This window comes from Chlamydotis macqueenii, chromosome 3 (assembly GCF_036417535.1).
Source record: "Chlamydotis macqueenii isolate bChlMac1 chromosome 3, bChlMac1.mat, whole genome shotgun sequence".
Classification (NCBI taxonomy): Eukaryota; Metazoa; Chordata; class Aves; order Otidiformes; family Otididae; genus Chlamydotis; species Chlamydotis macqueenii.
This window is the reverse complement of record NC_141558.1, coordinates 26394099-26407070: the sequence shown is the minus strand read 5'-3', so window position 1 is coordinate 26407070 and position 12972 is coordinate 26394099. Positions and strand designations below refer to the sequence as shown.

The following is a 12972-nucleotide window of genomic DNA, read 5'->3' as shown; positions in this document are numbered from 1 at the left end:
TTATAAGGCAAACAATACTACTGTAACTACAACTGACTTACTGATCAGTGGACTGTATACTGAAAAATTATTAACTTTGTCCATCAAGCAAGCCATAGCCAGATACTGCAAATATTTATTTTGAACAGCTCTACTGAGGTGAGTCATTTTATGGATGTCTGCAGATCCTACTATAAAGTAGCAAGCTCAACACCAGTTACACCCCATTACTGCTGTGACAGCCATTGCTTCTTTCCTCCAAAAGGTAAATTATGGGAGTATTTTAAAGAGTAAAAGCCCTCTGAGGTCTCAGGCATGCTGACAGCATTTTTGAAAATGTGGACTTTAACTTTTATTGTACAGAACAGCACGTCTTTATTAGAAAATGATTATAGACATACCTTATCAACAGGCTAAAAGGAAAGGCGTGATCACACTGGTATCAATGGCGAGGTCTGCACTTCTTTTAGAGAGGTAAATACTAAAGTGTACTTTGACTCCTCTATCACCTGTGCTGGAATACCTGCAGTACTCCTCGGTGAAAATAACACAGCATTAAGCAAATTGTTCTGAAATAATTACAAGTGAAGTAAATACTTGTACTCAGACCTGATACATGAGGAAACTTAATACATGTAACTCGGTGGCATTCAATCCTGCTCCTTACAAACAGAGGAATACGAAATTCTGAACTGGCAGCTCTCTTTAGATTTTTTTTGCTTTCCTCCATGTCAGCAGTCACTTTCCATGTAGTTTCTATCATACTGTATTACATAAATATTGCTGCAGTACTGCAGGTATATGTATACTAAGCTATGCCCATCTAAAATTCTATCACAGATGGTATAATATCTTAGTTTCAAAATCCAGATACATAACAAACAAATTTAAAGTTTAAAATCACCCAAATGTGCCCCCCATCCCTCAGAGCATCACTGGCTATGTTGGAAAGCGATTAGAGATGAAAAGCTATGCTAAAACTGCAAGAGATCAAAAAAGGCCTATGGCAATATGAATGTGAAGTGTTTAGGCCTGTAGTTCTTCAGGTAAGATTTTTCCCTGGCTGAAAAAAATCTGAAAAACTCAGATGTCTTGAGGATAGGAATGCAGAAGAACAAAAGTAGCACTTCAACATTATCAGGTTTTTTTTTTTGACAAGCAAGAAAAGAAGAGAAGGACGAAACCCAGATACACTGGATTGGGCACTGGAAGAAGCATTCTGCCTGGGCAAAATTATTTTAAATCAGTGGTTTTGTATTTGTAGCATATGTTGACCTATAATTGCTTCAGCATATTGCAGTGCAAAGTTATTACTGGATATGACAAAAAACATTTTAATCTACTGAATGTGCAAAAAGTGTAGATGACTTCTTAATAGCCCTTTTGTTTTGACTGACAAAGATTTATGTCAATGAGAGAAAAGGTTTTAATGAAAAAATATTGCTGCAAAGTATATGCATATGCTTAGTTCTTATATACACATGAATGAAACAGACATTAATACAGGAATACCTGTAAGATATTACCTTTAATTTTCCCTTTTCCATTTTTAATTCCATCACGGAGGTGTGCTATTTTGGTAAGACATTAGCATAGTTGTGAAATAAAATGGCAATACCTATGAATTAATTAATTAATTTTTTAAATGTAAAATACAAATATCAAAGATGTCAAAATAGTCTTGCAAAACTTTGACCTGATGGAAACCTGTGAGTAAAAAACCACCAGAACTGATTAAAAATTCTTTTATCAGATTCCCACTCCCCAGGCTAGCCCTAGCTCCTGCTTACTTTTCAGTTTTGGATCCTTCCCACCTAATGGGTAAGTTAGCAGGAAAAAACAGTGGATTTCATGTTTAGAGCAACTGTGTATAAGGAGTGCATTTCACAGAGGTCCTAGGCTTTCCAGATTAAAAAAGTCCTTACAGATGTGTCCCATCGATGGCAGTTCTCACTGTCTGCATTGTAAGTGCACTGCTGTGACTGCTCTGGCACTACCCTTACACAGAGGGAGTGGCAGGGCGGTGGGGGCAGGCAGGTAAAATTGTGTGAAGACTCCAAAGGCAAACCCAAGCAGATAAAATACCTGAAATAATTACTTGTGAGCAGATGTCAAAAAAATTGATACTGAGTCACGCAATAATAGCACCAAGAGCAAGACACGTGTCCTCTTCCAACGCATCACATGTGCCCTGTGTGATTAGAAAAGCTGGGACATGACCTCATGCTCTCTAATAAATTTATCAAATCTATCAATCGTGTTTCACCTGGAAACCATACACATGACGGCCATGCTCATTTCCAACTAACAGGAAGTCATTTAACAGAAGGCGAGTGGAACTGAATGATGAATGCACCCTTCAGCGTAGCAGCTGAACCAAAAAGCACCTGCCGAAATCCTTGTGAGGTAGAATACTCTGGCAGGGAAAATGTTGCCTATACATCTTCAGCTGAGAACTGAGTCTTTCTATGTGTTACTAGCAGCTTAAAAGATAGCCATTGTTTATCAGACACTCTACAGATGATATAGAAAACTTTTGAGTGGGATGACTATTGCATATATCTATTATCTCTCCCTGAATTTAGCAGATTGCTCTAGCTTTTATGAACAAAAAAAAATGCAACCTCTCTCTCTCATCTACTTGGACTGCTGCAACTAATGACATAAGACAAGCATTGCCACAAACATGATTCATTATCGTTGTTCCAGTCTGCATTCAAATTACATTTAAAATAGTTGGCAAATTGTTGAGAGTACAAAAAGATTGCTCAACACACCCATGTGCTACAAGTTTCTTTCTATATAGAAACATCACTCTTCATATAGGCATGCAGAGAATTTTATTTTCTTTCATACTAGACTGCAGCCAGAAACAGATCATTATTACTCTGTTACACACACGACTAAATGAGATCAATAGTGAAAAAAACATTTTTTTCTGTAATACACAACCTCTCACTCTTACCTGAAACAAAAACCAAAAAAAAAAAACCAAAAACCCCACCCAAATTGGAGGAAAATATTTTCCTTTTTATATGATTGCAAAATGAGCCAATTGTTTTTGTTTATTTGCCTAGATCCACTGCTCTAGAAGACAACACAGGCATCAGATTTTATACATAACTCTCTCTCACGAGAATTGTAAGTCCTGTTTGACTTACTAAAGGTCTACCTACAGTGGCGTCAGCAAGACTTAATAACAAATTACAGTCGTTTACAGTGTAACTTAATTCCTTCCCAAAGGTCCAAGTTTTGCAGCCCTTTCTCACATTAAAAAGCCCAATCATCAGTAATTCAGAAAAAAAAACAACTGCCTTTTTTGAGTTTCCAAAATGATAACACACTAACCATCTAAACTTCTAGTTAAGCTTCTAAAAAGAAATAAGATTTTTAAAAGTCTCACAACTGTGCCTGATTTTATGAACCCAGGTTTAAGACTGCTAGTCTATCCGAATACAATAAAATCAGTGAAAAGTACTGCATATTTATCAAATAGCGTGCAACCTCTTACATTCCATCAGAAATTCCCTTAAGTATGTCAGGGAAGTTTTCCAGTGTTTTCTGGCTTGTGCTGCAAACCATCAATCCCTGGGTTGTCTAAACAACACGGTTCTTTGAAAAACAGGTTTGAATTCTCTCCAGGAAGAGCTGATCCTTATTTGGTTATCAACTTAAAAGACTCAGAGCTATGCATTCTCTCTAAAACTATGTAGGAATGTCTCGGTGGTGGAGAGAGGAATCCAGTTAATGAAGTAAGAGAAAAACACACTGCCAGGAGGACCCTCTGGTGCTCTGTCCTGTCCTTTCCCTGTTGCTTCACCGTGTCAATCACACCTGAGAAGATAGGATGAGCAGTTTCTTGCACACGTGCACTACGCTCATAAGTGACGGTTTTGAGGCAACTCTTACGAGAAGTCATACAACGAAAGGACACTTCATTATTGAAGTCTCTGTGTTACTTTATAGTAAGAGAAGGAAGTTTCATGTTAATCTGACATGGATGCATAATCATCTTTACACGATTTCCCAGATGAATAATCTTCTCAGAAAAAACTGCTAAAAAACTACTATCATTTGTGGTTCAGACAGCCCAGTCAGGATAAGTCAGGCTGTAGGAGCACCTCAAGCTTCAGAGAAGCAGGAAACTTGCCAATAATTAAAGGTAGAAGCCTCCAAAACACACAAGAAATAAGGCTACTATCTTGTTTACAAATGTCTTTCCATCATTAAGGTCAGACGGCCCTTGCAGTGCTTTTTTTCCTGCATGGCTATATCAACATCTGAAAAAGACTCGTGTCTCCCCAGTTGACACAGTCACGCCAAACAGCCTCCTTGTATGAACACAGGTTATGTTGACAGAGGAGGGTGGCTGGCAAGCTGTATCATTTGGAGATGAGGTCTAGTTACACCAACAGTAAACCCATTTTGTTGACATACTAGGTTTGACCTAAGGCACTCTGCTAACATCACACCTATTCCGCAGAAATGCTGTAGTATAGACTGTAATGTCATGCCACCCTATTTATGATACAGTTCCCCTACTCTAATATAGGAAACATATATCACAAACATGGATTTATCTCCTTAAAATGGTTGAAATGGCTCACTCATTTTTCTAGGTTTCAATAATATTGACCCTTTTTCGTAAGAAAAACTCCATTATTATACTGACCATACTTACTGTGAAGGTGAGGTGTATAATTTTTATGAATATTATACATTTAAGAAACATGTAAGTGACAAGATGTTCTTACGCCACTTTTTCATAGTCACTGGTTTTAGTCTAGTGTAGCATAGGCTTGCAAATGATTTTCCTCTTTAGTCAGGAAAAATCGCTGTCAGCAAGCAAGTTGCTTAATGTTGTTTACAACACACCTTCTTAAGGTCAAAATTAACATATGTAATGATCATTTTAACAACTGACACTGTGATGCATCAAGCATGAAAGAGGGCAAGAGTAAGTCTACCAGTAATGTCATCTTATTCTTATATATCTCTAAATATTCAAGAGAATCTAAGTTTCAACTGGCTCAGTCTTCTTCATGAATTTTGGTCTAGTATGTACATATACATGATAGACATGTATATCAAATGGGTTCCTTCATGGGGTGAATCAGTGCAGAAACATTCTCCGCCTTGCCCTTGTAGGAGCTGGTTTCCTACTACATCAAGTGTTCAGGTTGTCCAGTGAAATCAGTGCCTGAACTCAGGCACTCACATTGGGTGCCTAAAGTTTGGCGGTACGAATGTGCCCACCTCCAACAGTCTGTTTACCTTCCCACAGAAGTTTGCCAAAATTCCCATAGATTTTGCTTAGAGCTGTATTAGTTTAATACAATTTGCTGAAGAACTTGTTTACTCTTTACAGGTTTCTTTTTATCATGTGTACCCTTTTCCTATTTCCTTTGAATATTCTCATATGACTACATATCTCCATTACTACATAACAAAGAACCCTGTTTAACATAAATAAACTAAACTTAGGCTTAGAAGAAATGAGTTAGCCTGTTTACTAAGTGTTTGCCTGCTGTAAGCATGTTTTAACTGCCTTACTTTACCTCACTTAGAAATCCTGTAAACTTTTCTATGCATCTGCAGACAGAAGAGGCTGAACAACACTATGTCTTTTAGATTTAATTGCTGCTTCGTGAAGCGACCGACCTGCATCACTGTATCAAAAGTGTTATGGTTGTTGCTGCTGAGGTTGTGCTGATTAACTAAGCAAACCTGTCAGCTGTCAGATTTGGCAGTGACACATACACAACATCCTCTTTACAAAGTGGAAGCACCACAAACACATCAGAGAGCCAATATTACTATGCACTCAAACTTTTTCCAAAGAGGGGCAAGAATCACACCTGATTTTTCCCCATAGCTGCATTCAAAAGAGGAATCCTCCTTAAAATGGTGTTTTACAAGGCAGCACCACTAGCTAAGAGAGCCCTCAGAAAGGGACTGGATTGCATGCAGCCAGCCAGCTAGGCACAAAAAGCATGGCAACTGACTGGAAACAGCCTTTCTTCATGGCATTTCAAGACCTTGCAGCAAAACTGAACTAGTCTCGGCAATAGAGTTCACTGTGTTTTTGTGGTTTGCCTTACAGTGGATACATTGGTAGCTCAGGAGCTGCAGTTGAAGAAGATCACCCAGTATCGTGGGCAAGTTACAGTCAAGCCTCACTGCAAGCAAAAGCAGAAAACACCACATCTTACTCTGAAAGGGACAAAGAGGGAGAGAAGTAATTAATTCTCCTCTTCCTTGAACATAGAGTCATTCTAGATAGTAAACTGCAGGATAAAAGGCCTAGTGATAACTCTCCTATGGCAACAAATGACCTGCCTTATCTAAATAGAGGTGAGATCTTAAAAAGACATTGTCCTTCCCTTCCCCACCCTTTTCAGTCCCTTTCTATTGCACATGCTTACACGTACATTTCAGCCACTGAAGGGTTTACGGATGCACTCCAGCTAGAGCACGTTCTTCGGATTTAAAGCCCATAGAGTCATGCAGAATATGATTTACTTCACGGGGAAGGAAGCGGAGTGTGACATACTTGCTAGGAATACTTCTGAAACCTTGTCACATCTGTTTAAAGAGGAAACATGGCCCAGAGTAAAACAGATCTCCATGCTAACACATTTTTGGTGATTTTTTTTTAAATTGACGCTGGAAAGCAACAGACAGTTTGTACGTACAGCACCCTGTCACTGAGTGGTAAGCCAGATGTGCCTTAGGAAACTCAAGATGTAAGTGCCCCTAAAAAGAGGCAAGTACATTTGAAGAAGTGTCCACATTTCTTAAAAATTAGCCATTAGTCAGAAATGAAGGTAAAATCTAATTCCTTGTTGCCTAAAGCTATATTTTTTTTCTTCTGAGCTCTCTTTGATACTTTCTGACTAATTTCTGCAGGGATGGTTGGCATAGAAAATCACAAAATCTGAGACTCTCAAGGTACACGAGTCAGATATACACCAAGGTGTTATTTTCTTAAAACAACTTAGTACCATAGCAAACCAATACGTGTTGCCACTCATGCAAGAGAGAAACCTTAGGATATATCCTGAAGTTAGATAGAATTATATCACTTGAGGTATATTCAACTGAGGTCAAAGAAGAGGTATGCTGATTAGCTACGAATTTCTCATGGACTGGTCATCATTACAGTAGAATGGTAATTATCCTTCATTAATCCCTCAAATTAATCCCTGATCTCTTGTTAATAAGGTTAATAACATTACTGCATGTGATATGAAGAGAATGATCTCAGTCTGGGAAAACCTTTCTATTTTAATTGTCAGATTGTTTTTTCCTGTCAGAAGAAAAAAAAAAAGGCTCTAGTAAAACATTAACTAGATTATTAATGACACACTTTTATTTTCAATAGTATTTTTCATGTTTACCTTTCTTGCATCTCGTATCGTCTTCCGAATAGTTTCCTTTATGGTGTAAGGCTGTGCTCGTGGTGGATGAAAAAGCAGATCAATATTTGTGCCACCAGAAATTCCAGGCATCAGGTAGGGCCAACCTAAGTCAAGATTTGGAGCTTCCACATCTGATTCAATGGGCCAGTAGGTTCCCGAGGAAGAGGTGTCATCAATGGCATGGTTAGATGAATAAATGGTGCTTTGGGGAAGTTTGTGAACATTGTTCAAAATGTAATCAATTTCCTCATCTGCTAGAAATTCTGAGCATCTCTCTTTGGAAAGAAATTCTTTGTAGGCTTCTAAACCCCCTTCAATTAGAGCATCAATAGCTACTCGGTACCATTCCTTGTAATGAGGTTCAATATAGTTGTCTGATCTGCAGTCGTCATGTAAGGACGATAGCAAAGATGAAGTTTCCATTTTCAGCTGTATTTTGTATAAAGTCTCTTAAACTTCCATTCATGAGCTGATGAAATGTATCTGTAAAGAGAGGAAAGTAAGAAAACAATCAGAATATTTCTAGAGATGTAAGACACACACACAGATATCATGCAAAATACTTTTCTGGTAATGTTGCTCTAAGTTTTTTAGCACCTTCCAAGAACTTAAAAATGTTTTGAAAAGGCTCAGAGATTAATCTTGCCAAATGAATATTAAAGAGCTAGATAAAGAGCTGCTTCTACATAAGGCAAAAGTAAACACATAACTAAGTGATTTGATGAAATTCTTCTATTAAAAGCTACAGCAGAGCTCATAATACACTGAAGAACTGTACCAGTAACACCAACACATACCCAATGCTTGTTCCAATGCGCTACCATAGGCTGACTTTCAAAACTCTCTTTATAACAACTGACAGAGTAGTGTTCAGAGAAACACTTGAGAAACCAACCGTATTTCCTACTTTTTGATGCATGAGTCTTTCTACGCAATGCTTTCCTTTTCTCTGGCTTCTTTGAAACAGCAGTCATTCAGGTCCTTCTCCTTTACCTATCTGTTCTCCCATGCTGATCTAATCCATTTGTTGCTCCCAAGCAGGACCAGCCTACCTCATTTCAGCAAGTTATGAGGAACTCGAGAAAGACTTCTCCTCCCACATCTGGGATCAAACTCTGAATCAGCAACCTGATGTCTAGTTTCCACCCTGCTCATTCTTTCTGCCAAAAGGAGCGGCTGCTTTAATCTTACCTTTTTTTCTTTTTCTCCCAAAATATTAATAATAAGTTGTTTACTGCTGATGATTTATAAATTCATTCTTACTATGTTTTTATTTCACTTAACAAGGGCTGAGAGGGTTGGTTCCTGCTGTGACAATTTGGGATTTAAGGTAGAGAAAGGAAAAATGACCGACGTTTCTTCCTTCACGTTTGTGCAACCCTACGGGACTCCAGCAACTCCACCGTTCGCCTAAAACCTAAACTGCAAGGAACTTCTGCACTGGGCAGGTAAGCCACAGGGTAAGAAAAAAAAAAAAAAGGACAGAGGGGATTTTCATGAGAGTGGCATAAGCATGGCCATGTAAAATAGAAATATGATACAAGCTAACACTGTTTCCTTTTTTAGGGCTAGGCCATGAAGCTTAAGTGAAAGACAGCAGAAGTAGGAAAGACATCCAAGGAAAGCAGGATAGATACAAAAAGCATATACAAAGTATAGCTTGAAAGTTAACACTGGGTTCTACAAGCCTAAATAATTGTATAGCAGTATAATAGCAAGGAACAGCCCTATGGAACTCTGATTGCATTTGCTGGCATATAAACATAACACAATTCTCTCTTCATATCAAAGACTTCCAGAAATTTTTGCAAACTGTGCATTTGCTTTCCACTGTCTGCTGGGAAGAGTTTAAATCTTCTTGAAAGGAAATGTAAATTAGCTACATTAACCTAAAGGAACGAAAATCAAAATCCCCATATACTCCTGATACTCTAAAGTCCAATTAACTGTTCCATTAAGCCAAGATTTCTGAGGAACTCGGGAAGTCTGAGGTTAAAAAAAGACCAAGAAAGAAAAATCCAGATCTAAGGCTGGCATCAGCATGTCGTATGAAATAATTCCATTTGAATCCTGTCTCTCAGCCAGTAGCAGGGTAGATCTTCCCAGATAGGATTGCTTTCGAGCCTGGGGCAAAGGAGTGTTTCTGGCTGCTTCCAGAGCAACTCTTTCTGGTGAACTGGAAAGCAGCAAGTGAAGGGGGATCCGACTGCTCTCCCCCAATCGAAGATTACATGTATTCCTGCGACAGATATTCAGGGCTTCGTTCTACGTTGCTCTCACAGGTGGAAATAAAACGTTATAAAACAGGAGTGATACCATTTCACTTTGCCCAGATGCAGATACAGCCTGTGCTGCAAGGCACCAGAGAACGAAGCACCCGACACAGACAACACAGACCAATCCACAGGATACTGTAAAATTAAAACTTTCACATCGCTGTCCCATGGAAGCCAAACATCTCGAACAGACATTTTAGATGAAGAATGAAAAACTAAAAAGAGTACAAAACACAGAGTCACCCAGCTGAATTGTTCTGAAGAGTGAGCACTAATACAGGTGACTTTACACCCCTCTTTAGGGCCCTCCAGGACAAGTAACTCTCTAAACAGTGTAGTAAAACAGTCTTACTACGACATTTAAGATTAAATCTTATTTTACAAAGGCAAACAAATGATATTGCTAAAATTTGCATTACTTTGGAATGGATATACTTCTAAAATAGGAATTTTGCCAGTGACTTCATTTATACAGTTGAGAAAGATGTGTTTATTTCAAAAGCTTGTCTAAATCCCCTTTTTCTTCTCACTCTTTCCTTTGAAAGTAATATAAGGGAACAAGACTATATTTAATATGTAAAGTTGTGCAATATAAAATATTGAAGGGTATGAACAAATAAAAAGCAAAAATGATTGCATGTGTGTGCTGGCTCACGTGTGTTTTTTGTTTTGTTTACTTCTCTTGATTTGTTCCTTATAATGGTATAGCATATTGTTTGACTTTTCATTGAAAACAATGAATTAATTAATTGTGGCATAGGTCAAATGCAGTAACTGATGCTCAGACATATGCTGAAAGCAGGGTATAAATACACCATAATCTTGGAAAGGTGAGACTTCTAGTGCAGTGTCTTCCAAACAAGAATGGTTTAGCGAACATCTTTGATGTTGATCTTTGATTTACAAGTGCTGTTTAGAAAAGCAGCTTAAAGCAGTGCACATTCATTTAAGAAGGTAAATGTAAAATCTGCCAGCAGGGAAATAAATCACACAACAGACAAGACAAATGAAAAAATTCTAATTCTGGTTTTTGGAATTAAGGACATCAGCATGCAATACATTCATGAGAAGAAACAAAAGAAAACTCTCAAATTAAAACAATGGCTTCAGGTATATTTGACAAAAGCTCTAGATGTCTTGCCACAGCTATTTTCCTCCTTAGAAGGTAAGAGCTATTTTGTAGGAAATGTACCTACGAAACCAATATAATTTTGTTTTTTAGAGAGCCAGAGGCTTAGACAAAATTATAAAATAAACTTTTTAGTGTCTTCTTCAACTGTGTATAATAATTCTGCATATTCAACTCGATTCTTCAAGGATCTTCCTCAGGTCACCAATTCTATGAGCAAGGTTGCACAGAACGAGGTCCATCTCTGGAGGCTTCCAGAGCTTTATCAGATTTCATGTACATGATCACAAATTTTACCAGCACCAGGAAAGCTGTTCTTCATCCTCTGAGAAGTAACCTTGGCTGTTAATCCCAGCCCAGCATATCAACCATCTTCTCTGCTTGGACGCAGGGACCAATTACTTAAAACTTTTTTATTAAGTGCCATTAATGGACTTAAATTGAATTTAAACTCCAATGCAGCTGCTAAAACTGAATCTTTTGCTGAAGAACACAAATTCTGAATCCTGCACTGATATGATCATCTTGTCCTTCTATTAACAACATGCCTGGACCTTCCCAGCGCCATTATCAGGAACACAGCGAGAGCTTTTTCTTTGAAAGAAAAGTAAATGTGCCTTTTTGCAAAAAGCTACAGAGATTGTCCTAGCTTCCACAAAAGCAGCAGACAAGAAATGCCCACTGAAGAAAATGATGCAACATGCTGCAGTGGTTCCAGGAGCACAGTCCTCCAGGCTAGAGCTAAAGACAAGCAATTTCCCTGCCTTCCTAATATTCTCAGGATTTGTAAAACTTCCTATTCAGCAACTTCAGGGAGCAGCTCTAACCTCAGGCTTGTACAGCCGGTCCTTGGCGAGGCCCTGGTTGTGGTCCTCTCCTTTGGGACGTCCATATCTCTTTTCCAAAGGAACTGTGATTGCTTTCACAGTTTCTGCATAAAGTTTCAACCTTGCCACCTCAGTTAAAGGAAACTTAAACCATGGGAACATCTCGTCGCCGGGCCTTCTCTGGGGTATGGCTTTTGGGGCACCCACTCGAGCACCTCTGACCCGCCGCTCTGCCAAGGAGCCTCCCCACCGCTTAAGGGCCTGGTGTGACCGGCCTTTAAGAGAATGAACGAGCGTTTTACGACAGCTGTCTTTCACCACCCTTCGTATTAAAGAATTGTATCGAGAACAAATAATAATTACCTACATTAAGCAGTGACAGGCAATTATTTCATTATTAATGAAATTACAGTATTTTCCGTGGATACAAAGGGCATCAAATTCAAGTGAAAAACAACACCGCGAGCGTTCCTGCTTCTTTCTTTCTTTCTTGTTTTCCCCCAAACCAGAAAGTTAACTTTTCCGGCAAAACGGAGGCAACCGGCCGGCGGCGCCACGTGCTGGGACGCGCCTCAGCCCGGAGGTCACCGCACGTGGGACGCGGACCCCCGCGGGACCCCGGACACGCGCGCAGCTGGGGGGGGAGTGGGAGCGGCTTGCGCGCCGCCGCCCCGCGGGGGCGCGCGGCGTGGGAGCCCGGTCTCGCGGGCCGCCAACGCTGCTGGCGTCGCTTCCCCTTAAGTGCCTCCGGCCGGAGCCACCGCCGCTGCCGCCGCCTCCATTTCGCGATCCCCGCGACCCCGTTTCAAACGCTTCGCGGGCCGCTGGCGAAGGCGGGGGGCGGGCGCCCCACCCGCCCCTCCGTAGCGCGAGGCCGGGTGCGGCAGAGCCAAACCCTCCCCCTGTCCCGGGCCGGGGAGGGGGTAGAAGGGAGACCCACTTACTGCGCCGGTGCCCCGCGGTGGGGGTCTCGCCTCCGGAGCGGCGGGGCGGCTCGACCCGGCTGCTGCTGTGAGCGGGGCGGCGGCGAGTCAAGGCGGCGCAGGGCTCATGGCAGGTACTTGCCGTGGCTCTCGGGCGCGGTGCGTGTGGAAACCAGTTACAACATGTCAGGACGGTGTGGCACCAAACCCGCCGCCGCCGCGGGAGCCGAGCATGGGCTTGTCTGAGCTGGGGAAGCCCGGCCCTCGCGCGCAGCGAAGGGCAGCGCCTTCCCAGGGGCGCGGCGGGCCCCTCCACCCCCGCCCCATCGCAGCCCGGCCCGGCCCGGCCCGGCCCGGCGGCCGCGGGGCAGGGGCCGGCCCGGGCCGCGCACATCGGCGGCCCCCCGGGGGTGTGGG

General features: G+C 41.0%; 1 protein-coding gene across 1 annotated transcript in view; it reads right to left on the bottom strand.

Annotated features, from left to right (window-relative positions):
• The window catches only part of SACK1B (scaffolding CK1 anchoring protein B), a 46383-nt gene extending 33714 nt beyond the window's left edge, over positions 1-12669 (bottom strand). Inside the window, exons 1-2 of the mRNA XM_086745460.1 lie at positions 12577-12669; positions 7380-7883 (exon numbers count right to left, since the gene is read on the bottom strand). Coding sequence (XP_086601586.1) covers positions 7380-7823 — 444 coding nt within the window. The 5' untranslated portion in view covers positions 7824-7883; positions 12577-12669. The remainder of the gene's footprint in view (positions 1-7379; positions 7884-12576) is intronic.
• Positions 12670-12972: the final 303 nt, after the last annotated feature.